This window comes from Notamacropus eugenii, chromosome 4 (assembly GCF_028372415.1).
Source record: "Notamacropus eugenii isolate mMacEug1 chromosome 4, mMacEug1.pri_v2, whole genome shotgun sequence".
Lineage (NCBI taxonomy): Eukaryota > Metazoa > Chordata > Mammalia > Diprotodontia > Macropodidae > Notamacropus > Notamacropus eugenii.
Genome location: NC_092875.1, coordinates 14,977,496 through 15,003,678, shown reverse-complemented (window position 1 = coordinate 15,003,678; position 26,183 = coordinate 14,977,496). Strand labels below are relative to the sequence as shown.

The following is a 26,183-nucleotide window of genomic DNA, read 5'->3' as shown; positions in this document are numbered from 1 at the left end:
ATCGGACATGACTGAAAAACGACAGTCCCTTTACAACCCCTTGAGGTGGGTGCTATTATTATCCCCATTTTACGAATGAGGAAGCTTGAGGCCAGTGGCTGTCTGAGGCCAGGTTTTCTTTGCCCGGGGTTTTCTTGATTCCAGGCTCAGGATCTATCCACTGATCCACCTTCCCACTTCCTCCTATGGAGGCTGTGCACCTCATTCCTCCACATTATTCAGAAGTGGAACCTTTGGCCTCAGAAGTGACTTGACTCTCCCCAAGTTACGCAGTCTGGCAATAGCAGAGGTTGGGGGAAGGTCTCGGTCCCAGTTTCTACTCTGTAAAACGTGTGTGTGGGGGGGGGATATGGCCTCCGAGGGTCCCTCCAGCTCTAGGGTTGGACAGCGGCAGCCGCAGCAGCAGCTCCAGGGCGAGAGGCCCCAGGGACCCACTCCAGTCCTGGCTCTGTGACGTCCGGCCAGCCGCTGCCTGTCTCTGGGCTTCTCGGGTTTCCTCCTGCAAGATGAGAGGGCCGGGCTAGCTGCTCCCCGACGTTCCCTCCAGCGTGACGTCCTACGGTTTGGGGAGCTGGGCCTGCCCCGCTCCCCCTCTCGCAGCTGCCCTGCCCCTTTAAGGGGCGGCGCTTGGCACCGGGCCCCATCTGCCCGGGCAAAAAGGCTGGGACTGGGCCGCCGGGGGCGGCTGGAGAGTGGGTCCGGACACCCCCTGAGCGCATCGCAGGCTCGGGCTCCGGAGGCACCATGAGCGGCCGGGTCGGGGACCTGAGCCCGCGGCAGGAGGAGGCTCTGGCCAAGGTGAGCTGGCTCCGATGCGGGCCCGGGCAGCCCCCGGGGGTCCCGGAGAGTGCGGATGGTGAGCTGCCCACCTGCGCGCTCTGCCCTTGCCCGCCACCCCGGCCGGTCAGGCGGCTGGCTTTGGCAGCAGCGCAGGCGGCGTCCCTTCCCCCGCGCACGCTACGGCCGGTCGGAGGCTGGGCCGGACTGGGATGCGGGGGACAACCCGGACCGGGCTGGGATGCGGGGGGCAGCCCGGGAGGCTGGCAGGGTACGGAGGGCAGTCAGAGGTGGGATGCGGAGGGCAGGCTGGGAAGTTTCCTCCCCTCCCTTCCCAGCTTCTCTCGCTCCCCCTTTCCTTCTCCCCCTCCCCTTCTCTGTCCCTCTCCCTTTCCCCTGGAGAAAAGCGTTGCCTGGGGGCACAGAAAGCCTTCCCCAGCACAAAGGAGGCATTCAGGGCTGGGCAGGGAAGGTGCCTTGTCGCTCTCCTCCCCCTTCCTAGAGGTCGAGGAGAAGGGAGTAGGGTTCCTCTCCCTCGGGTTTCCTAGGGGGGGTCACCCCGGATGGAGAAGAGAAAGGGGCAAAGAGGGAGGAGGCAGGGAAGCAGGAGTCCCAGGAGGGCAGGGGGCATCTCCTGGCACCGGGGCTCCTTATCTCTTCTTCAAGGTGTGGGGAGGAAGGAGGCTCTCCCAGAAGCTCAGGGCCCTTTCAGTGGGAGGGGAGCAGAGGGGAGGGGGAAGAGCCCCACTCCTGGTCCCGAGACCCTCAGCGCCAGGTGAGAACTTGCTCTCTGTCTCCCAGTGGAGAAAGAAGGATAAAAGAGGGGAGTTAGGTGCTGCTCCGAGGTGTTCCTGGCCTCGAGCAAGAAGCCAGGGGCCAGTGAGTGGGTGGAGGACCAGGCTGGCCCAGCCCTTGGGTCCGGGGGTCAGAGCCAGCTGAAGGACAATTGCACTTGGATTCTCCCCCCCTCCCCCACCGCTGAAAACTGGCTGCATTCCAAGCATCGGTCTGGGAGGGCAGTAAGGTCAGTTCCATCCCGGCTCCATCTCCTCCAGTCAGACAAGCTATGTTCTAAGGCCCCTCCCAGATCTAAGATATTATTTGTCAGGTTCCTCCTAGGGCTGCCTCTCTTCGGGTTAAGGGAGGGCCCCTGTGCCTTTCTCTAGGCATTCTACAGTCAGCTCCCTGGTCCCCAATTCTGCTGCCCCAGCTGTGACTTTCTTTTGAAGATGTTTCAGGTCCCAAAAGCTGTCCCTTTGGGTCACTTGGTCCACTGGGGCTTGGCAGTCTGACGGGGTTGATTGTTCCTTAGCCCTGGGGCTCTGGGTCCCTGTGGCCTGGGTTGGCAGTGCCCAGGGAGGTTTGGTCCTGGATGCCACCCAGGAAGGGGGCAGTTGAAGGTGGAGCTGGATGGAGTCTCCTTAGGCCATCCCACTGACCTGCCAGGGTCACATGGGGGATGGGATTAGCCTGAGATTAGGGCCTGGCTGGGAGCTGGAGGAAGCTGGTTTTGCCTTCCCCCTCCTGCTTGAGGGCCTGGGGTGGTGAGGGGGCAGAATGGCCTCAGGCCCTGGTGAGAGGCCAGCGCCTGAGGGTGGAGGTGGCCATCTCCCATTGGTTTCCTGTGGTTGCTGCCCAGAAGGGTGAATGACCGGTGGGATATGTCTGGGGGCAGAAGGTCAGGTGAGGAAGCCCAGTCACCATCTATGTCCCAAATGGCATCAGTGTTTGTGCCAGTCCAAGATGGGGGCAGGAGGAGGGTTGGGGAATGGGTGGGAACTCATCAGGAGAGTCATCAACAATCGTTTATTAAGCACCTACTATGTTCGTGGACCTTGGAGCAGGAAGTGTGAAAAGCCAAGGGAGGCTTGGGGGCCCAAGGGCTCAATCCTCAGGATTAGATCTTTCTGGTCCCTGTTTTTCAGTCAAAGAAAGTGAGACTAACAGATTTAGTGATTTGTCTAAGGTCACCCAGCTGGAGAATGTGGTTTGGACCAGGCCTTCTGACTCCGAGAGAGGCCTGCGGCCCCCCTGTCCTCTGCCCCAGCCCAGCACAGCTAGAGTCTGGCTGTATCTATCGTGTGTGTATGTGTGTGCGCATGTGTGTAAATGTGTGTGCATGTATGTACATGTATGTATGTGCGTGTGCATGTATATGTGCACATGCATGTGTGTGTGTGTGTGTGTGTAGGACTGCATATGGTACACCGAGAAGAGGGATGCCGTAGCAGAGACAGAGGGACACTTGACTCAGGGTAGTCAGGTCCAAGTGCCATTGGGTGACCCTGGGCAAGGTTCTCTGGGCCCCAGGACTTTGGGACTCTTGAGCTGAAGAGCAGGTACCTGTTATTGAGAGAGTTTCTTCAGCCTCAGACTTTTACTTGCTGTGTGACCCTGGGCAAGTCACTTAATCGCTCGTTGCCTCAATTTCCTCATTTATAAAATAGGGATAATAATAGCACCTCTCTCTCAGAGTTGTCGTGAGGCCCACAGGAAGTAAGAGTTGTAAAGTGCTAAGCACAGTGCCTAGTATACAGTAGGTGCTTCATAAATGCTTCTTTTCTCTCTTCCTTCTCCTTCTTTCCTTCCTCCCTCCCTTCTTCCCTCCAGACTGGGAGAATGAGTGAAGAAGATGATGACGTTCATTATGATAATAATAAACATTTTACTGAGCTTTAAAGTTTACAAACTTCTTTAGCGATATGATCTCATTTGATCCTCACAACAACCCTGGGAGGCAGGTGCTACGTTGTGCCCATTTTACAGATGACAATACAGGGGTGGGAAAGGTGGAGTGACTTACTTTTGTGGGCCTGGATACTAGTGGAGGGAGGAGGGGGATGGGTTAACCTCCTATGCTCCCACTACACTGGCTGGGCTGGAGGGAGGGGCAGTTGGGGTTAACTTTTCTGGGGGCCAGAAGAGTGGAAAAGTGGTTTTGGGGATTTGGGTGGGGAGCCCCCAGACTCCTGGGAACCTCCTTGCCCACTCTTTTAGCCTCTTTGAGGATGACTTCCTTTTTCTTTTTCAGTCTTCACGAGCAGTTTTATTTGAGCCTTAGAATATGTTTTCAGTACACGAGTTTTTGAACCCTGGGGCCCTAAGTCCCAATCCTGGCTAGCTTGGTTGACTACGGCCACTCGCTGCACACAGCATCTCATTGAACCTTCACACCGGCCCATTGAGGCAGGTGCTATTATCACCCCCTTTTTACAGAGGAAGAGGCAGTGTTGGTTCTAAGAAAGACACACCAAATTAGGCCGCATGTGTATGTTTATTTCTTTCACAGGGGGCAGAACATGTATACAGAGATCCTCATGGGAGTTCCTGGTAGAGAGTGATAGACAGACAAAGGGGACCTTATACCTTCAAAGCAGTTCTTTCTCAGCCCTCCCCTTTTCCTGACTCAGGATGCCTATGTCAGCCAAAATGACAGTTTTCATATGTGTTAACCATGATGTGAGAAAAGAATTTCTTAAGTGGATCAATGGTAAATACAATAAGACAGGAAAATGGCAAGGTGTCAAGTGAAATCGTAGGTGCAGGATGCCTGTGTTTCTTCTGTCTTTAACATGACGTATTATAACATAACGTAATGTGTCCATAGAATACCAAGGAAAGTCCCATTATTCAAGATGGCGTCTGGGTCAAGGCGCCCTGTCTTTCCTTGGTGGTCATAAACAGAAGGCTGCTCCTGGTCAGCTCCATTTGACCTGGTACTTGCTGCATTTTGAGTTTACTCAGAGAACAGAGCAAAGCCTGTCTGTTATACCACAGCATGCAAAGTATTATGGTAAGTTAAGCTCAGGGTGGGCCAAAGTCTCTCCTGATTGGCCAATCCAGGTTTTAGACCTTTCTCAGGTGATGGGGTTCAAAATGATTTGGGGAGGGGTCTACATTCCCTAGCCTCAAAGCCCAGAAGACCCGGGTTCAAGTTTGACAGCTCCAGACCCTCTGAAGTCATTTAAGTACTCAGGGCTTTCAGATTGTGTGTGTGGCAGAGGAGGGGCTGTCTTTCATATTCTAGCATCGCTGCCAAGTAGCTGCCTCTGCATGTTGCTGGAACCTCGCCTCAACCCTATGAGGGAGGCAGGATGTCTTTTGCCCATTTTACAGACGAAGCTCAGTGCCTGGCTCATGTTAGAGATGGTGGTGAAACTCAAAGCATCCTGGCTCTGAAGTCCAGGGACTCTATCAAAGGGCTCATTAGTGCAGCTGGGGGTATTTGACATGGAGAAGGAAAGATACAGGGGAGATCCAGGGTCCAAGTATTGAAAGACATCAACCAACCAACCAATGGGTCAATCAACATTTATTGAGTATACAGGGTCATGAGGAAGGAAGGTTTACCTTGTGCTGCTTGGTCTGTAAAAGATGGGACTGGGAGCAACGTGGGAGGTAGATTTTTAGTTCGTTATAACCACTGGAAGCATTGGTGATGGAGTGGGCTGTTTCCGGGCTAATGAACTCCCTGTCACTGGAAATATTCAAGCAGGGCTGGATGCTTGAACTGGACAGTTGATGGATCCCTATGATATCTGAGGGCCGTCATCTCGTAAGCCCCCAGAGAAGGATTGTGGGTTGTCCATGGGATGTGGGGTGGGCCTGGTGGTCAGAGGAGGGGGCTGGCTGCTGGGGACCTTACCTTTTTACTGCCTCTCCCCATAGTTCCGGCAGAATATCCAGGATGTGCTGCCCCTGCTCCCTGCCTCGGATGACTATTTCCTTCTACGATGGCTCCGAGGTGAGCTGGGATTGGGGAAGGGAACCGGCTGGGGCCAGGAGCTTTTTACCAGGCTAACACTGGAATGTCATCCCTTGGAAACCCCTGTTGTTTCTGGTGTTCTGAGATCCGAATTTTCAGTGTCCTTTGGGTGATAGTGCCAGCAGGGCCCTTAGAACCTTAGAACTCTGAATGTCCAAGTTGGAAGGACCTTTAGAGTGCCAGGGCCAGAAGGGCCCTTAGAACCCAGAATCTAGAATGCTATAGCTGGGAGGGACCTTAAAACCTAGAATGTCAGAACTTGGAGGGCCCTCAGAGTAAATCTAGAGCAATCCCTCATTTTCCAGATAAGGAAATGGAGGCTCAGAAGGGAAATGATTTGTCCAAGTTTACACAGTAGTGAGAGAAGCAGTATTTGAATCCGGGTCTCTAGACTTTCAGACAAGGACCACATTGACTCAGCCCTCCCCCCTCTCAGATGACTTGGAGGAGGAAGGCAGAGGAGAATCTGGGGCTCCTTCAGTCATGGGTAGAGCGGGGGACAAGGAGCCAGGAGTCTGTTCTCTGGGGAAGGGTGAGCCCAGCCTGACCTGGATCTGAGGAGGTTGGGGGGGCCCTGGCTGGCCCCTGGGAGCCTTAGGCTAATGCTTCTCTGGCTGCACCTTCTCTTTCTCCCTCCCTCTGACTTGGTCTCTTCCGTCTCTTAGAGGAAGGTTGTTGGCTGCTTGCCCCAGAGCTGGCTTGGCACAGTGAAGTGGGAGGGTGGGGGGGCCATGTTCCCATCATCCTGCAGCTTGAGCTCTGGCTGAAGTGGTCCAGGGGATGGAGGCTGGAGGATGGGGGAGGGCTGGAGCCTGGGTAGGGGGGAGATCCCAGTCCCTTGGATCCCAGCTCCCATGTGTCCCTTTTCTGGAGAGAAGTAGAGGGAATTAGCACAACCTCAGCCACCAGGAGTAGGAGAGGGACTCGAGGGGCCCACGCCCAGTCATAGGGTCATGCCGACCCAGGAAATGGCATGTCTTTTTGTGACTCCAGGGACCGTCTCTTTCTTGTTTGTGTCTCAGAGGAAGGTTCCAGGGCCAAGCCCAGGCTCTGCTTTTGCAGGACCATATGTGTTTGGACTGTCAGTTTAGTCACAGGGCAGAACAATATGGGCACCTCAGTGGGCCAGCCCTTTAGGTCTACACAGCACTTTGCTGAGAGGATTTCACTGGGTTCCACAACAACGTGGGAGTTAGGGCTTTTGATTATACCCATTTTATGGATGAAGAAACTGAGAGCAGCTGGGCGATATGTAGTATCTTGACCAGAGTCACACAAGGTCTGAGACATGACTCAAATCCAGGAGACATCCCAGAATCCCCTGCCCCATGGAAACTGAGTTCTGGAAGAAGCTAAGTGCCTTGACCAAGGGTGACACAGCTTAAAAAAAATTCTCTTTTTTTGATTATTTTTTTCTTAAATATATGTTTAAAAAAAGCTTTTGACATTTTTTTTTTTAAATTCTGAGTTCCAAATTCTCTTGTCCTTGAGAAGGCAAGCAAGTTCATACAGGCTCTACATGTGCAGTCATGTAAACGTATTTCCACATTCTGGGCTGCCCCTTCTTGATTCTAGGAGGCGGTTCACTGGATTATTTTTCCTGGCTGGGGGTTTGAGCCCTTCTGGTTAGTTGGGTCTCTGACTCGTCCTGGCAGGGGAGCAGGGGGGCCTCCAGGCATGAGGTGCCCTGCATCCATCGGCCTCAGCCAGGAGACCTGGCCAGCCAAGGCAGGAAGCAGAAGGCCCAAAGGCTCTACGGAGAAAAGGAGGCAGAAATTCAGGCAGGCACCTGGCACATGCTTGTGTTTCTCCTGGGCACTCGAATGCCAAGTCCCAGGCTGGATGACCTCAAACTGCTGGCCTCCTCTGGTACTTGGGGAGGGTCTGGCCAGCTCTCCCTCCCTGGAAGGGTTCTTGTGAGGACTGTGGGGTTGGAATTGAAAATGAAGCTGCCTTCATAGTGCACATAGGGCCAGGATGTCCTGGGGCGGTCCCTTGGGATTGGCTGTGGGCCTGAACTAAAGGTCAGGGCCGGCAGGGCCAAGGAAGAGGGTTCAGCAGGATCCTGAACAGTGCTAGGCTGGAGGACAAAGGTCAGGCAGAAGACCCTGGAGGTTGGACCCTACTCCATAAGGGATAACCTGAGCTTTTCCTAAGATAAGGGAGCTCATAGTTTACTTTAGTTCCCTGAAGAGATAAGGGCTCAGCCTCGCTGGTCCTTCCCCTGGCTGGGTAGCTGCGAGCTACTAGAGCTCACCTGCGCTCTCTGCTCCTGCTCCGAGCCCCAGATCCTCCTCCTAGCGTAGACACCCCCTTACGAGCATTGAGAAGGCCTGAGAGCTCAACTGAGTGTGGGGAGACCTGGATTTGAGTCTTGTGTCAGGTCTCATGTGACTGGTTAAGACATTTCCTATTGCCTAGCCTCTCTCAGTTTCTTCATCCATAAAATGGGTATAATCATAAGCCCTAACTCCCAGGATTGTTGTGGGACCCGATGAAATCCTATTGGTAAAGTGCTTTGCAGACCTAAAGGGCCAGCCCACTGAGGTGCCCATGTTGTCCCGCCCTGTGGCTGAGCTGACAGAAGGAGTCTCCTCTCCCAGTGCCTGTGGGCTTAGTTGCCCAAGGCCCAGAGAGGCCAAGCACTTGCTAAAGGTCATGTAGCCTGGAAGTGTGAGAGGGAGGATTTGAACCCAGGCCTCCTTGACTCTGAGGCTGCCACCTGTCCTCTCTGCCAGGCAGTTTCTTGTTTTTATGATGGTGAGATGGTCATCCTCCTCTTTTCTGTTACCACTGGCCGTATGATCCTGGGGCAAGATAGGGTACAAGGGAAAGATCTATATGTCTTTGGGTATAGAGGACTTGGGTTCAGAATCTACCACCGGGATTGACTGTGTGATCTTGGCCAAGTCACTTGGACAAATCTCTCTGGACTTGTTCCTCTGTAAAATGAGACAGTCGGATCATAGTCCCCTGGCATTCTCCTTGTATTGTTTGGTCATTTTTTAGCCATGTCCGACTCTAGGTGACCCCATGTGGAGTTTTCTTGGCTGTTTCCTTCTCCAGCTCATTTGACAGATGAGGAAACTGAGGCAAACAGCATGAAGTGATTTGCCCAGGGTCACATAGCTTGTAAGTGTCTGAGGCTGGATTTGAACGCAGGTCTTCCTGACTCTGGGCCCTGAGTTCCTTACCAGATCTAAATCAGTGATCTTTATCTGGGCCTCAGTTTCCTATCCTGTCAAAACTGGAATAATTTTGCTCCTGCTCCTTACCTTGAAGGTCCTTGACAAACTCTATGAGGTTTTAGAAATAACTGTGGTTGTTTTCGGGGCCTTCCCAGGCCTGAGGTTGCATTCATCCCTTCCCTCTCCCTGTGGGACAATGTACTTCACAGGAAGAAAACTTCCACGACCTGAGAAACCTTCCATCCCTCGGGGCCTTTTGTTGATAATGACCTCTTGGGTGTCTGGGGGCTCTAAGCTTACCAAGCACTTTGCCTCCTTTCCCAGACCTGGCAGGGGGAGGAGGGTAGGGGGTAGAGGTGGTGATATTTGTTTTAAAGCTAAGGCAGCTGAGGCTGAGGACATCCCACTGTATTAGGCTGGTAGGAGCCTGACCGAGAGGGGACATCTAGGGTCATCTCATCTAACTCCCTCATTTTACAAAGGAAATGACTTGCCAAAAGTCATGAAGACCTTCAGGAAGCCTCAGAGGTGTTGAACCTGGGTCCTCTGAGGCTCGAGAGCTGGAAGGGACCATACAAGGCACGCTTTTGACCTCTGCATTTTACAGAGCAGGGGAGAGGTCACAGAAATGAAAGAATCAAGCTCAGAGTCAGGTGTGGCCAAATTGGTGACTCCCCTGCCTTCTGAGGAACTCCGGGAGACAGATCCAAGGCTTTGTGAGGCTCCACTGCCTCTCCATCCCTGGGGATGCCCCTTTCCTGACCTCAGTCTCTCCTCCCTCTAGCTGTCCTGGTCACCTTGGAGCACCCAGGTCCATGGGCCAAAGTCCTCCTCAGAGGAGGAAGATAAGCCCAGTGCAGGGGAAAGTTCAGGTGATAAAGAAGCTCAGGGTTCATCTACTTTAGAGAGAGATAAAGGTCAATGGAGGCCAAGCCCTGAGAGACCATCAGGAGCCCAGACTGACCCTCCACTCACAAAACCTGGCTTCCTCTCACTTTTCCTAGTATCACCACTTTTACTACCACTGCCTGTGTAACCTTAAACAAGTCAGACCCCTTATTTCACAGCAGAGTAAACTGAGGCCTATTTCCCCAAACTTGCCCTCTTTGCCCAACCCTAAGACTCCTTCTAAGGGAGGAACCTTAGAATCCCCTAAACCCAAGGCCCAGTAAGTGCAGGATGGCCGCAGCTGATGGCTGGAGGAGGGAGGATGTACAAGGTGAGAAGAGTGGCCTCTTTCCAATGACCTCACCCTGACCCAGTCTCTTTTCTCCTTGTAGCTCGAAGCTTTGACCTGCATAAGTCAGAGGCCATGCTGAGAAAGGTGAGCTTCCCTTTGAGCTACTCTGCTAGCCCCCCACTCCTTCTCCTCTCCTCCATAGCTTCTGCACTCCATCCCCAAAGGATAGTTCTGGTGAAATCACTGTTAAACTTTGAAGGCGTCCATGACCGGCATGAAACAGCAAAGTGCCTCTTGTTTGCTCATTGAGCTGAAATGAAATCGAGCCTCTCAGGGTCTGTGATTCTGCTTGAGGGGGTCCTCACTCCCTCCACCAACCCAGACTCAGGGTCTGTTCCTTAGGAGATACTTTTCCAGGGTTGCTATGGCCCCCCCAAACTCATCCGCCTGTGGTCCTCCCAGCAATGAGACTCTCTCAGCTAGGCTGGGCCTCGGACCACTACTCATGCAGCCTCACCCTGGCTTCTTCTTGAATCTCTTCTAGCTTAGTGGTCATAATAAAAATAAAAACCACTTCCATTTTTCTAGTGCTTAGGGTTTACAAGGTGCTTTCCTCATGGCAACTCTGTGAGGTAGGGAGTGTCAGGTCATTATCTCCATTTTACAAATGGGAAACTGAGGCTTGAGTGGCTAAGTGTCTTACCCATGGTTATATAGCTATGAAGTGCTGGATTTGAACTTGGGTCTTCCTGACTAAGTGCTCTCATTCAAAGCAAGAAGCTCCCTCTTAGGATTGGAAATTGTCTGAGCTTGTACTCCCTTGACGTTATGTGGGAGAGTTCAGGGTCACCTCCAGCCCACAATGAGGCAAGGGAGGAAGAGGCTGGTAGAGGACATACATTAAAGGCTGATAGCATTGGGAGCCATTATGGAATCTTGATTATTGTGCCTGGCGTGATGTTACCTGTCTGAGCATAGCCTCCACTACTGCGGATTGCGGCCCACCCAGACCTTCTCCCAGGTGACTCTGGTCCACTTTCCCAGGAAGTTCTCATGAGTATTTTGGGGACCTAACTCCAGCCCAGGAAGTTCTCATGAGCATTTTGGGGACCTAACTCCAGCTCTCTTGACCCTGCCCAGTACCGAGGAAGATCCAGTTGGAGACATTGTATGTGGAGCACTAGGGTTGGTCATTGGTTATCTTTCAATCTCATCTCCCAGCTCTTCATTTGGACAGTTTCTATTATCATTGCTAACAAGATCCCAGGACATTGAACATTTTCAGGGTCACTAGAAATTTCTCTCTTATGGGAGAAGAAAGGGGTCGATAAGAAGGCCTATATACTTGATAATAAACGCCCTCATTTTTGGAGTTCATTTTATTTTGTAAAGTTTTATTCTTGTGAGGAAAATGTCCTGGTGAGGGAGGGAGTATGAGGGGACCTCGGACCTCAGAGAGGGAAAGAGTCCAAGCTAAAGTCACACAGCCAGGATATAGCCAAACAAGGATTTGAATCCGGTACTTGTTGAGTTGGCTTGAAGGTTGTGGGAATGAACACTTTCAGAACTTCATGTGTGTGTGTGTGTGTGTGTGTGTGTGTGTGTGTGTGTGTGTGTGTCTTTGTCTTTTTGCAGCATGTGGAGTTCCGGAAACAAAAGGATCTTGAAAATATTTTGAGTTGGCAGCCCCCAGAGGTGAGGAGGCTAAAGCATCCCTGCCCACTGTCACTAGCTCCCCCTCCCAAGTACCCACCCAGTTCCAGTTCTACCAATCCTGCCAAAGGGACTGGGATTCTAGAATCCTCTTTTAAACCGAAAACTCTCTGGGATGTACTTACATTCCCTCAGGGCTGCCCTGAGGGTGGGGGTGGCCAACTCCTCAGTCCTGGACCCTTCTTGGGCAAGGCACTGAGAGGATGGGTGACCTATGGCCTGTATCTCTAACCAGGTGGTCCAGCAGTACCTATCTGGGGGGATGTGCGGCTTTGACCTCAATGGCTGTCCTGTCTGGTACGATGTCATCGGGCCACTGGACGTCAAGGGGCTGCTGCTATCTGCCTCCAAGCAGGATCTGCTCAGGACCAAGATGAGGGACTGTGAGATGATCCAGCTGACGTGTGCCCAGCAATCTGAAAAGGTGAGTGGAGGCAGATAGGGAGCTACGTACCTCCCCTGAGATAAGTCCTGCTCAGAAGAGAAACCTGGCCTTGATCCCTCTGCAGCCCTGCTTATTGCTGAGGAGGCACGGGTGTGGCAGAAAGAGTCAGTTAGTCACAAGCTTTTATTAAGCACTTACTTTGTACCAGGCACCGTGCTAAGTGCTTTGGATACAAAGAGAGGTAAAAACACAGCCCCTGTCCTCAACAAGTTTATAGTCTAATGGGGAGAAAGATTGTATGTCATTAAGTACAAACTAGACACAGACAATAGAGGGGGAGGTAAATTTGAAGGGGAATGCAACAGCTGGGGGGCACTGGGAAGGTGGGCTGAGTCTTGAAGGAAGTCTGGGAACCTCAGACATCAAGGTGAAGGGCAGGCATGGGGCACAGTCAGTACAAAGATTTGGAGTTGGGAGATTGAAAGTCATTTTGGGAAAACAGCCAAAGGCCAGTGTCATTGGATCTGCAGTTCATGGAGGGAGGGAATGTGTGAGAAGACAAAAGAGGGAAGAAGGGGCCACCTCGAGAAGGGCTTTAAATGTCAGGAAGAGGATTTTATTTTTATATCATTTGTATGTTGGGAGTCAGGAGGTCTGGATTCTCCTGACTCTCAATAACTTGTCATGAAGCCTTGGCAAATTGCCTCTTCCCTTTCTGGGAAATAAGGGAATCAGACTAAATGATTTCTAAGGCCCTTCCCAGCCCTGCCATCCCCTGTTCTGAGAACCCTCCCAGCCCTGCCATCCCCTGCTCTAAGGCTCCTCCCAGCCCTGCCATCCCCTGTTCTCAGGCCCCTCCCAGCCCTGCCATCCCCTGTTCTCAGACCCCTCCCAGCCCTGATATCCCCTCTGAAGACATGACATGAGCCTGAATAAGTGGGTAAGGGAGGAGACAGGGGGGTATTGCATTGAGCAGTTTCAACAGGCAGCTCCTTTCCCATCTCCCACAGCTGGGGAAGAGGATCGAGACCCTGACCATGGTGTATGACTGTGAGGGGCTGGGCCTCAAGCATCTCTGGAAGCCTGCTGTGGAGCTCTATGGGGAGGTAAGAGACCCAGGACCTCCAGCTTCTGGCAGGGCAGGTTATAGTGGGGAACGGAATAAGAATTTATTAAACTCCTATTATGGCCCAGCACAGTGCTAAGCACTTTACAATTATCCCGTTTGATACTTACAACAACCCTGGGAGGTAGATGTTGTTCTGATCCCTGTTTTTTACAGTGGAGAAAACTGAGGCAGACAGAATTGCAGTGACTTTCCCAGAGTCACACAGCTAGTAAATGTCTGAGACTGGATTTAAACTTGGGTCTTCCAAACTCTATCCTGTGCTCTATCCACTGGGCCACCTCTATGTAGTGGGCTCCCCATCACTGGGGGCCTCAAGTCAGGGCTATATAACCCTGGGAAGACAATGCAGGGAATTCTTTTTCAGGTACAGACTGGGCCTAGATAGGACCTCTGAGATCCCTCGCAACTCTAGATCTAGGGTCAAATGACCCTGGGTGTCAATTGGCTTCTTTGGGACTCAGTTTCCTCATCTGTAAATGGGGTTGGATCTAATGGTGTCCAAGGTTTCTGAGCTCTAGATCTGTGCCTCTAATACAGAAATGTGGCTTGTTTTTTATAGTCATTAGTTGTGGCTGAAGGAGATGGGAAGGGGCTGGCCAGTTAGCCCTGGGGAGCTGTGTTGGTGTGGCATGCTTGCTCTGGGGTCCTGGTCAGAGAGTCCCAGGCCTTCCCACAATGTCAGCTTATAGGGCCCAGAGTTGTTCGGCCTTCTTTAGGTAAAGGTGATGTCTAGCCCCTTCCCGGCTGTCCAGGTGGAGGCCAGGGCTGGGGAGGGTGGTACAGTAGGGGTCCCCATCAGACAAGGGTCAGGAGGACTGTAGGTGGGACTGGAACTGGGGCTTGGTGCAGCCCTGCCTAGGGAAAGAAAGAGGCTAAGACTATAACAGGTTCTTCATTCTACCTCCAACCCACCTCCCCCAGTTCCTCTGCATGTTTGAGGAGAATTACCCAGAGACCCTTGGACGCCTCTTTGTTGTGAAAGGTAAGTAGGGGGCCTTGAATGGTGAGGCGAGTGGGAAGGCGATGTGGGCATATTGGACATGCAGAGGTCAATGAAGACAAGGCCCAGTGGATGGGCCTGGGGTCAGACCTTGGCTACCAGAGGGAGGTGGGCACGACCATTAGGGTGGTCACTCAGGGACTCCTCATCCTCATGCCCCTGCTGCTGAAGTCTTCCTTTGGTCCTTCAACAACTGTTTATTAAGAACCTGCAGTCTGCAGAACACTGTGCTAGGCAAGGAGAGACATGATTAACCTGTAAACGCTCTCACACTGGAAAAGACCTGGGCCCAAATCCCACTTCTGACGTATACCAGCTGCATAACCGTAAGCAAATCCCCTTCCCTCTCTGAGGGAAAATAAGGATAATCTTTGTACTCTGAACCCACCTTCCAGGGTTCAACTGTGTGGGTGTGAGGCTCAAATTATAAAATGGTTCCGAAGTAATTGGTAAGTCTCAAAAAGTGCTTGAAGCACCATGTTAGGTGCTGGGGATACAGACAGAAATGAAGTCATCCACTCTGTCTACACTAGGGATAGATCAATCAACAAGCATTTACTAAGCACCTACTGTGTGCCAGATATTGTGTTAGGTCCAGCGGGGAGAGGGGTAGAGAGACAAAAGTGAAATGGTGCCCACCCTCCAGAAGTTCACATTCTATGTTCAATCTCAATAACGGGGATGAATAAGTCAATGAAACTAGGACTTATTAAGCACTGGCTGTATACCAGACATTGCGCTAGGTTCTGGAGATTCAAAGAAAACAAAGCAGTCCCCTCAAGGAGCTCACAGTGGGGGGTGGGAGGGTGGGTGGCTCAGAAAATGAAGTCATCAAGGATAAGTAAATAATTGGGGAGGGGGAAGACACCAGTGATAGAAAAGGGTCAGGAAAGGCTTTTTATAGGAGGTGTTTCCATGAGAAGGGAGTGAATGGGGGGAGGAGGGAACAGCTTGTGCAAAGGTGTGGAGGCGGGAAGATGGAATTTTGTATATGGGAACAGTAAGTGGGCTGGTTGGGTTGGAATGCAGAGAGCATGTGGGGGGAGCATGTGGGATTGGTCAGCTATTATTACTGAAGGCTTGGGCTGTGCCTTATTTCCTGGGCTCTTCCATCTTGAGCTTGGAAGGGACCTTGAGGTCACCTTGTCCAACTTCCTCGGTTTTTTGCAGATAAAGGAACTGAGGTCCAGGAGCGGGGTGCTCTTGGCTGCATTTTTGTTTTCAGCCTCAAGCAAGGTGTCTTGCCTAAGTAGGGTTAAATAAGTGTTTGCTTTAATGCTTAGGTGAATGTTGAACACCAGAACCTTGCAGGCTGGGAGGCACATAGACGCTGCTCCCAGTCACCACCTGGGAGGACAGGGTGCTAGGAGAGATGCTGAGGGAAAGGAACAGCCCCTGCTGGGGATAGGGAAGGCTCCCTGGAGCTGGTGATGCTGGCCCTGGACCTTTAAGGATGGGGAGGAGGTTGCCCCCTGCTGTGAGGGGAGGGGGTAGGCCTGGAGAGGTGAATGTGGAGGGCTTGGGGCTTTCAGATGTAGGAGAATAGGTGTCTGGGGCCTGAGTGAGGGTTCAGTGGCCAGGGACTGGGGGAAACTGAGGCTTGCTACCTGGCTTTGGAGGCAACTCTGGAATTGGAAGGAGGGCAAAGGAGGCAGGCAGGTGTGCAGATGGACACTGCCTCTCCTTGACCTGGCTGCCTCATGATTTCTCTGTGTCTGTCCTAGCTCCCAAGATATTCCCCGTGGCCTACAACCTCATCAAACCCTTCCTGAGTGAGGACACAAGAAAGAAGATCATGGTTCTGGGGGGTGAGTAGCCCCTCATCCCTCTGCCTCAATTCCTGCCCTAGGCCTGGTATCAGAAAGACTGGCCTCAGATGCTAACTGTGAACCTGGGCAAGTCACTTAACCTTCACCTACTGGAGACAGAAATGGCAAACCACTCCAGGATCTTTGCTAAGAATACGCCCCATGGACGTTACGCTCCACTCGGTCAGGGAGAGTCAGACGTAAATGGATGTTAGCGGGCTCCGGGCCTCAAGGGGCAGAGAGCTTGGCCATTTTTGGCTCTTTCTGGGTTTCCCTGATTGTGTAATGATTTTGGCCCCCCTCAGGAAGGAAGCACGTCTTGAATTGGTCCTCCTACCAGGGTGAGGCAGGCAGGTGTTTCAAAGCCTCACTGTCCAACCCTCCACCTCTTCTCCCACCATTTAATCTGAAAAGTATTTATTAGATGCCTCCTATATGCCTAGCCCTCTACCTGGCACTGGGTGTGGACAAAGACAAAATGGAAACAGTCCCTACCCTCAGGGAGCTTCCTGGCAGTGTGTGGGGAGAATGTGGACATCAACAAGGAGACGCAAGACAGGGGCACACAATAGTCAAGGAAATTCACCAAAGACTCAGCGGCCAGGGTCGAGCTCAGGCCTCCCTGTTCTCCCAGACCTCGTGGATTTTCTAGCCTGCAGTTGCTGGTTTCCTAGGCTGCCCCGGCGCAGGGACAAGGGGTGGGCCAAAAGACTTCTGGGTTCCTTCCTTCTCTGAGGCCTGTACTTCTGAGGTTCTGTGGTTTTTCACAGTCTAAGATGCTGTGAGGCCAGTGAGGCTGGAGGAGGATAGAAAACAGAGGCTGGCTAATGGGACAAGGGCAGGACCAGCCAACCTTTTCAGCACTGGGCTCACATTAGTCCCTCGTCTTGAGATTCAGAGAACCATCCATGCTGGATTTTAATAGATATTTGTTAAGCACCCATTCTATGCCAGGCACATGCCAGACAGGTAGAAGGCACAGGTGAACAGGGGAGACATCTCTGGATAAACAAGTGATCCCACTCCCTCCTTTTCCCACCAGCTAACTGGAAGGAGATTTTACTGAAGCATATCAGCCCAGACCAGTTGCCCATGGATTATGGGGGCACCATGACAGATCCTGATGGAGACCCCAAGTGCAAATCCAAGGTACAGGGCCTACAGGGTCTAGAGGGAGGGGGAGGGGTAGAACTTGGACAGGACTTCTCCTCCCCCTCCCCCCCCCACTCACCCCCTGGGCTCCCTGCAGATCAACTACGGGGGTGAAATCCCCAAGAAGTATTACATCCGGGACCAGGTAAAGCAGCAGTATGAGCACACGGTCCAGATCAACAGGGGCTCCTCCCATCAGGTGGAGTACGAGATCCTCTTCCCGGGTTGTGTCCTCAGGTAAGGGAGGGCCCAGGCCCTCCAGGTGTCCTACCCACCTTCCCTCTGCAGCCCTTCAGAATTAGGAGCTGAACAGGGAAGGACAGGAGCTGGCTTCTTCAGAGAAGTCTCCTCAGTCCATTAGTCTGGTCCTGACAGGCCTCTGCTTGGAGACCTTCAGTGACAGGGAGCTCACTATCTCTCAAGGCAGTTCAGTTCCTCCTTCAGTCAAGCCCAGTCTTCCTGCCCACTGTATCTAGTTCTGCAGAACAAGTCTAGGCAGATGGGAAGCAAGAATTTATTAAGTACTTACTGCATGCCAGGTGCTGTGGCAAGGCCCTTTTCCACAAAATAGCCCTTCAAACTTGCAGACAGTCACCAGCACTTAGCCCAATGCCTAGCACACAGTAGGCTCTTAATACATGTTTACTGATTGAGTGATCATGCCTCACTGGGTCTCTTTTTTTCTCTGACTTGCATTCCCCTTTCAGTCCCTCCTCTTGTGGCATGATCCCAAAGCCCTTTCCCATCCTGGCTGGTCTCTATCATGGCCTTTCTAGGCTGTGGACTGTGGCATTGAGGCCCAAAAACCCTGTTTGGGGGTGGGGTCTGAGCAGAGCCTTCTGTATTCTGGATATACTATTCAAGCAAAGAACATTTATCAGGCACCTACTACATACTAGGTAATGTGCTAGGTGCTAGAGACACAAACATTTTAAAACTGAAATAGTCCCACCCCCAAGGCCCTTATATTCTGTGCGGGAGGGGGAAACATGGATACATATAATGAGATGCAAATTAGGTGCACATTAAGGACCAAGGATAGACCTATGATCTCCTTGGTGGCGGGACTGACCAGTGCCTCCTCTGCCATTTCATAGTTTTAGCGCCTTGGCTGGAGCATTGAGAGGTTCGAGGACTTGCCAGGGTCACACTCTGGCATGTCAAAGATAGGACTTGAACCTGGAACTTGCTGGCTACAAGGCCAACCCTCTAGCCACAATGCCTTGTACAAAATAAATTTATAATAACGAGTGGGAGGGGAGGAGACCCCAGCAAAGGTCCCTCTTAGTGTCCCTTAGGATTGTGTTAATTTTTTGGATGACCTTGTCACAAAATTGAGTCTTTGGACTTGTGGTCCAATAAAGTCTTCAGGTCTCTTTCCATCCAACTGCTGTCTAGCCAGCCATGCGGCTTTCATTTTTGGCTAGTGCAATTGTAACTTTGGACCCAAGTGCGGAACTTTACATTTATCACCATTAAATGTCAGCTGATTAGCTCTGACCTCAGATTCTGGTCTCTCAAGCCGGATTGAGGCTGTTGGCCCCAGAAAAGGGCCGAGCCAGGGAGGGACGCTTGTGACTGGGCTCTGTGCCTGCTTGCAGGTGGCAGTTCATGTCAGATGGGGCAGACGTGGGCTTTGGGGTGTTCCTGAAGACAAAGACTGGTGAGCGGCAGAGAGCAGGCGATATGACCGAGGTTCTTCCCAGCCAGAGGTACAATGCCCACCTGGTCCCTGAGGATGGGACACTCACCTGCAGTGAGCCTGGGATATGTAAGTACTCCTCTGTCTTGACTTAAGACGCCTTCTTCCCCAGGAGATGCTTGGACTTGGCCTAGAATGACAGAATATAAGAGCTGGGAGGGGCCTTAGAACAGGGGATGTCAGAGTCATGGGTAGATGGGGCATAGAGATCATCTATTCTTCTTTTATAATTTATATATTCCTCATTTTATAAATTCTTCATTTTAAAAATATTAAATCATAAAGTTTGCACCTTGGCCTTCTGGAAGTTGAGGTCACTTGGGTTACAGCCCCAGACCTTGGTGGCTAGAGGCCAAGGTCAGCCCTCTGCATGGGCTTCTGTTCCATTGATGGTCAGACCATTCAGAGCACTGGCTGCTGGGCAGGTGTGAGGCAGGTGATCACCAAACTCTGAGAGTCCCCAGGAGCCCAATTAGGAGCTAGGGAGATAAGACTTTGAAGCTGCAGCTCCCTTAGCTTCCCTCCCTGAAACAGCATCAGGGCCAGGCCCCGGGGGAGGGTTAGGATGGGGGACAGGGGAGATGATGATGGCAGCCCAGGGGAGCCCCAAGCCTCATCTCCATGGCAGCCCAGATGGGGGTGGACCCAAGACTCCACTGCCAAGTCTGTGTGTGATCAGGGACAACTCAACCCTACTGGGCCAGCCCCCTTCCCTATCCCACCTGCCTCTGTGCTGGCCTCCTATACCCTCCTCCCTCATGCCCCCCATACACACACTCACCTGCCCTCTACCCCCCTCCACTAAACTCAGCCTTCACCTCCCAGTCTCAGCCTTCTCCCCCACATCCCCCCACTAGCCCTAGCTGTCATAGCCTGGGATTTAGTGATAACAAGGACTGGCCCAAGGTCTCTTGTGCTACCATCAAGGCCTTGGAGCTATGAAGCCCTAAGGTACCCCACCCCTCTGAAGAGACTCTTTTGCCAAGACCTCAGATTGGTCCTGATAGGGGGCAGGCTGCAGTCTGTTGGGGGGAGGGAATATTCCTAGAGCCCCTCTAGGTTGGCTTTACAGCCTTTAATTATCTTACTGGAGCTGTGGGACAACCCTGGCAGAGAGGTACTGTTAGCCTCATTTTATAGATGAGCAAACTAAGGCCCAGAGATGTCAGGAGACTTGGAATGGGAAACTGACAGCCTGACTGGCCTTCAGAGGCCAACAAGTAGCCCAACCCTCCTGATTTTACAGATGTGGAAATGGTGACCCAGAGAGACTGGGTAACTATCCCAGAGTCACACACATAGTAAATTTTAAGAGGAGAGAGTTGAACCCAGGACTTTGTGACTCCAAGATAGCCACTCTTTCCACTGTATCTTGCAAAACTTCTGATTCTTCCCAGGAGGGAAACTGAGGGAAGGAAGCTCTAGGCCCAGAGGCATCATCCTAGGGGATAGGATAAAGTGGCCTCTGACCCCTTCCCTGACCCAGCCTCCTCACTCTCCAGGATGGGCACAGACTGCCCAGGTTGACCATCTTTGCAGCCTCCCTATGAATGAGTTAATAAGCATGTGTGCCAGACACTGGGCTAAGTTCTGGATGCACAGACACCCCTATAAAGTCACCCCCAGGTCTGGCCACATACAGAGACAGCGCCCCATGGGCAGGACAGTGAAGGCAGGGTGGGCTGTTCCCACTTGGGCTCAGGTGTACACGGGGCAGGTGCCTGGTAGGAAGGGAGGTTCAGATTGGGGCCTTGGCTGAAGAGTAGGCCTGGCTAGGGCTGGCCAGCCTGGATGCTGAGACTCAGGAGCACCTGAGGGGAGCCAGGGCTGGGGACTTGTCTGGGATCTCATTAGTGAATGAAAATCTCTCTATGGGAGCCCCTTCTGGGAGAGTTACCCAGGGATGCAGAGGTGCCGTGACTTAGCTGGAGTCTATGTGGAGGCCAGCTTGGGCTGGCTCTGCCCAGCCATGCACACTGTACCACATGGCTCTAGAAACTAGAAATGGGAGACTTGGTGCGATTCCACTTTGTTCTTGACTCCCATTTCTCTCATTTATCTACTCTACTTTCCACTTAACTCCTTCATCCATCCCAACACATTTGGGCATGAGAGCTGTCCATGGTGTTGTCTTGCTGTGAGAAGAGGCAGCCTGGTTCAGTCTAGGGACTTGTATCTAGGAGGTCTTGAGTTCAAATCCTCCTTTTACCTCCTCACTGGCCGCAGGATGATGGCTGGGTCACTGCCTCTCCTCTGAGCCTTCTGTGAGATAGAGATGGTCACAGCAGGGCAGGGAGGCCCCAGGGACAGCCCATACAAAGAGTGCTTTGCAGACCTCCAGGACCACTAAGGTTGTTGCTAATGCTTCAGCTTCTGGTAGTGGTGGCAGGCTCATACTGCCATCCTAAGCCCCTCCATGTCCAGAAACATATTGACTGGAAACAAATCTGGGGCTTTGTCACTTGTTTGCCTCCTTGTCAACATATTATTGATTGATTATTAATAGTAAGAAGAGGAAATGTGGTCAAGTCCAGTGAATGCTAGACATGAGGCTAGAGATCTGGGTTTGAGTTTATTAGCCAAGTGATCTTGGATAATTTTATCTTTCTGCATCTCGAATAGGAGTCGAGTCAACATGCATTTATTAAGCACCTAGTGTGTGCCAGGCCAAACTATGCTGAGCACCGGGTATACAAAGAAAGGCAATGGCAGTCCTGGCCCTCCAGGCGCTCTCAGTAGAACGGGGGAGACAACCTATAAACGCCGATGGATAAAGAAACTCAAGACAAGGATTCACGGGAGATAATTAGTCCAGTGTGGGCACTAGCATTAAGGGAGATCCAGGAAGATTTCTTTCTTTCTTGGAGGCAATTGAAGTGAAGTGACTTGCTCAGGGTTACACAGCTAGTAAATATCTGAGGCCAGATTTGAACTCAGGTCTTCCTGACTCCAGGCCCTGAGCTCTATCCACAGAGCCACCTAACTGCTACCAGGAAGCTTTCTTACAGAAAATGAGAGGTGTTAGTCAGACTTGAAGGAAGCAGAGATGAAAAGGGAGTGCCCAGGCGAGGGGCATGTCTAGTGAAAATGCCTGGGAACCAAGCCACTGTTTCTGGATCTCAGAGTACTGAGAGGAAGGGGCAGGAAGCCTGGGCAGTGTGGGGAGGGCACAGGTCAGGAAACCCAGCTTGGGGGGTCTGACTCGGGGAGGACTTCAGAGCAGTATGACAACTGCTCTCAGGTATCCGAAGGGTCATCAGGGGGATGAGGGATTCTCTTTGGCCCCAGCAGCAGTGGACAAGTTACTGAGAAGCAGGTTGTGGCTTGATATCAGCATAACTGCCTGAAGTCTGAGCTATCCTGGAATGAGTTTCTAGGTAGGATAGAGAGCAAGCCTGGAAGCCGCCAGGCTAGAGTTCAAATCCAGCCTCAGACGTGAACTAGCCGAGTGAAAACTTCTGTCTGCCTCAGTTTTCTCATCAGAAAAATGGGGATGTTAATAGCACCTACCTCCAAGGGTTTGTTGTGAGGATTCAGTAATACTGATAAAAGTTCTGAACGCAGTACCTAGCATATAGTAGGTGCTTAACAATGCTCATTCCCCCCCTCTCCTTTCCTCCTTCCTTCTTTCCTTCCCTCCCTTGCTCTCTCCCTCCCTCCCTCCCTCCCTCCCTCCCTTCCTTCCTTCCTTCCTTCCTTCCTTCCTTCCTTCCTTCCTTCCTTCCTTCCTTCCTTCCTTCCTTCCTTCCTTCCTTCCTTCCTTCCTTCTTTCCTTCCCAAAGCAGAAATGTCCTATTTCAGGAAGTGGTCAGCTCCCCCTTCCACTAGCTCTTTAAGACCAGTGGAGGAAGACACTTGTCAGAACTTTGGAGAGTGATTATTGTTCAGGTGAGAGCTGGCCCAGGTGTCCTGGGAATCCCTACCTGCTCCCATATTCTGTGGTCTTTTTGAGGCAGCATGTAATGAAGTGCATAGAGGGACAGACTGGGAGTCAGGAAGACTCGAGTGCCAATCCTGTTGCCAACTCTCACTAGCTGTGGGACTCAGCCTCTCTCAGACTCATTAGCCTCCATGACCTTCAGTCCAGTCCTAATTCCAGGATCCCATGCTCCTTTGATTCTGTACCCTATGGGCTGGAGGGACATCAAGGCTGATGGAGTCTGGGTCTCTTAGGGAATACTGTGTCCAGTGGTAGGGAATGTTCTAGACCAGGGGTTCTCTCCCTTGGGCAGACTGCTGAATAATGCAGAGAGTAGTGGTGGATTAACAACACTCTGGGATAACAACACCAATTCCAGGGAAATGCAGTTCACAAAATACCTCTTTTTCAAACTGGAGAGTATGAAACTTCATCTGTGATGCAAGAGCTTTGCTGCCCTGAAGGTGCCAATTCCACGCTAGCTAACTAGCCTTGCTATCGGCATCGCGGTAGGAATGCTTGCTTAGGCATGACTCCCTTACTTAGAGGACCCTCCAGCCCTGACATTCTAAGTTCCACCTTTCAATTAATAGCCCCAGTTTCTTCATCTCTAAAATGGAGACAGGGTTGTTTTAAGGAAAGGGTTTAGTGAAAACCTAGAGAACTGGAGAATGCTTTAAAAATTGTTTATATTGCTGGGTTTGGGTCTATTCTCAGGCCTCACAACCACTTGGTCCCCTCTGGGTCCCCAAACCAATCAACAATCATGTATTAATCCCTACTGTGTACCAGACAGCCAAGGCCCTCTCATGTGACCTTCTCCCTCTCTGTCTCGGGCAGATGTCCTGAGGTTTGACAATACTTACAGTTTCATCCATGCCAAGAAAGTCAGCTTCAGTGTGGAGGTGCTGCTCCCAGACAAGGCCTCGGAGGAGAGGCTGAAGCAGCTAGGAGAGAAGGGGACGGCTCCTTCTCAGCAGTGAAGACCGCCTGTGGCCACCCAGCCTCAGCCCCTGCCCAGGCCCCACCCCCTACAGCTATGTATTAGGGAACTGGTCTGGAGGTCAGGACAGTGCCCACCCCTGCCTCACTTCTGGGGTACAGTAAGCTCAGCCTGGAGATGGATGGGGTGAGGGGGGAGGACTTGAGGGTGGCTAGAGGCAGGGGGCTCAGGAGAAGCCCCTTCACTTCCCCCTCCCCTCTCTCTACCCTCCAGCTGAACGCAGGGTTCCATGAGTTCTGGGTGCTGATGGGATGATTTGTGCCAAGTTCAGTTTCTGTTCTGGGCCAGCTCCCCCAGGCTGGGGGAAAGGGAGCCAGATATTGGTGAGGGAAGAGCAGTGAGGGGAGACAGTTGGCATCAGACATCTGGACCCTGATTCCTAGAGGTAGCTAATATCAGGGGGCTGGGCTGGGCATGGGTGAGAAGGGGATGGTCCTCCTAGACAGAAGGAGGTCTCTCCAGACTGACCCTTCTTTAAGAGATTCTGGGCCTCATTTGGCCAGCTTGGCTTAATTCCTAATGAATACTGATAATTAATACTGAGAGCTACCTCTCCCCAAGGCCTGGGCCTCTGCCCAGCACTGCCAGCCTCTGTCCTCTGGGCCATCCTGATGCAAAGCTCAAATGAGACATTGTCCCTATCCTTGGGGGCTTAGAGTCAAGTAAGTGCCCAATATGATGAACCCACCAACTCCAATCCAGCCCAAAACTGGCACAAAGAATCCGGGCTGCGTAGAGTGTCTCCATCAGCCCTTTTGTTTTAAGACCTGGAAAGACGAAGGAACCAGACCCAGGTCACCCCTGCCAAGTCCGGCGCAGAGTCAAGACTAGACTCACAGCCTCTAATGGCCTCAGGAGTCTTTCTTGGCTAAAGTAGGGACCACAGGGGCTGGTAGGGGCATGGCTGGCAAAGCCCCTGAACCCTGAACACCTGGTCCTTGGTTAAGGGATGCTTCAGCAGCCTGGGCTGAGGCCAGCCGGAGTCCCCTTAGAATGGAGGAAGGACCATCCCCCAATTCAAAGAAATCCATTTTCCTTTAGGTAATCGGGTCCAAGGTGCCAGAGGGGCATCACCCAGCGGGACCAAGGGTTTAAGTCTCCTGTGTGTCTTTCATGAGAGAAGGGTTCTGGGCTGACTGCCCACGTGCCCCTACACGTCTTCTGAAGGCTTGGCTCTAGTGGGCAGGGAGGCAGACTTCCTCAGCTGATTTAAGGCAGAACCCCCCAACTTTTCTAACAGCTTGAGCTGCTCAGAAGTGGGGTGGATGGCCTGGGGAGGTGGTGAGCTCCCCGTCCCTGGGAATGTCCAGGTGGAGGCAGGATGTCCTTGGTCAAGGACGTTGTAGAGAGTCTTGCTCAGGTATGGGGTGGCTACCCCAGAGTTGGGGGGCCCTGGGTTGGAGAGGGTCTCGGTTTACAAATGCCCTCTTAGGAGAATTAACCAACGAATAAAGACATCTCTGTGATTCTGGCACTCCAGCCTTTTCTCTCTGCCGTGTTGTCTTCACCGCTTCCCACTGGGGGGCGCCAGAGAACTCTAAACGCTGGATCACCCACCAAAGGACGGACCCTTTCGTCTCCGTGGTCCTATGCTAAGTGCGCTTGCGCACTGGAGCACCTCTCATTGGATGGGCTGGTGGGCGTGCTTCTGCCATATTTACTGAGGGCGACAAGTGAGGGCGGAAGTCCAGCCCCCGGAACTGCAGGGCCTGGCTGAGCAGCGGAGGTGGCCCCACGTGTTCTGGGAGGCCCTAAAGACGTGCGGCCCGAGCAGACTCCGCGGGAATCTGGGGGCGCGGGGTGGGGAGAGGGGGAGTGGAGCCGGAAGAAGCTCTAGGGACTGTCTGAGAATTCCCTTTTGGGGGTCCGGGAACCCCCTGACTCGTCCCCAAGTTCTGCCAAGGTCCCCCCAACTCAGACCTCCCAAGTCCCTCCCTCCGCCCCACAAAGTTCCCCTGGATTTCGCAGGGCCCCTCCTCCCCCCAGCCCCCCATTCTGCCCCTCCTCAGGCTTCCTGGGTCAGTCGACCTTCTTTTATTAGGCGCCTACTGTGTGCCCGGCCCCGTACTAGGCACGGGGGGCCCCGGAGGAGCCGGAGGGTGGGGGCGGTAAGAATCTCGAACCGTAACGGGAGGGGGTCAGAAGGCCTGGAGCAGCCCTTCCCCCACACCCGTACCCTGCGGGCGCCCCGAGGGGTCCTCAGGCTGGGGGGGCCCTCCTCCGCGACCTGGGAGCCGCCCGTGCCGTCGAGATTCTGCCCCCCATCTTCCAATGCCCTCCCCCCGGCCTTCAGGACCCCCGGGGTCGCCCCCCAACCTTCCCGCATCTCTTGAGGCTCCCTCCGGGGCCAGGGGTCCAGCAGGTAGACTGAGGCAGAGTGGAGCAGTGGGAAGCTCCCCCTCCGGACCGGCCGCTCCAGGGTACAGCCAGCATCACCGGGCTTGGGTTCAAATGCGAGCTCG

At 52.6% G+C, this 26,183-nt stretch overlaps 1 protein-coding gene across 1 annotated transcript; it reads left to right on the top strand.

The window, feature by feature from the left end:
• The first annotated feature begins 642 nt into the window (after window positions 1–642).
• Window positions 643–25,195, top strand: LOC140499036 (SEC14-like protein 2). Its single transcript, XM_072599964.1, has 12 exons — window positions 643–798; window positions 5,446–5,521; window positions 10,011–10,054; window positions 11,546–11,605; window positions 11,859–12,047; window positions 13,019–13,114; window positions 14,059–14,119; window positions 15,862–15,945; window positions 16,988–17,094; window positions 17,195–17,334; window positions 18,699–18,868; window positions 23,559–25,195. The coding sequence occupies exons 1-12, from the start codon at window positions 745–747 to the stop codon at window positions 23,699–23,701; spliced, it is 1,224 nt and encodes a 407-aa protein (XP_072456065.1). The 5' UTR covers window positions 643–744; the 3' UTR covers window positions 23,702–25,195.
• The last annotated feature ends 988 nt before the right edge of the window (window positions 25,196–26,183 follow it).

Coding starts and splice junctions, on each gene's coding strand:
- LOC140499036 (XM_072599964.1), top strand. CDS start 745: ATGAGCGGCCGGGTCGGGGACCTGAGCCCGCGGCAGGAGGAGGCTCTG. Junction 10,055..11,545: donor CAGAGGCCATGCTGAGAAAG/GTGAGCTTCCCT, acceptor GTCTTTTTGCAG/CATGTGGAGTTCCGGAAACA. Junction 17,335..18,698: donor TTCCCGGGTTGTGTCCTCAG/GTAAGGGAGGGC, acceptor GCCTGCTTGCAG/GTGGCAGTTCATGTCAGATG.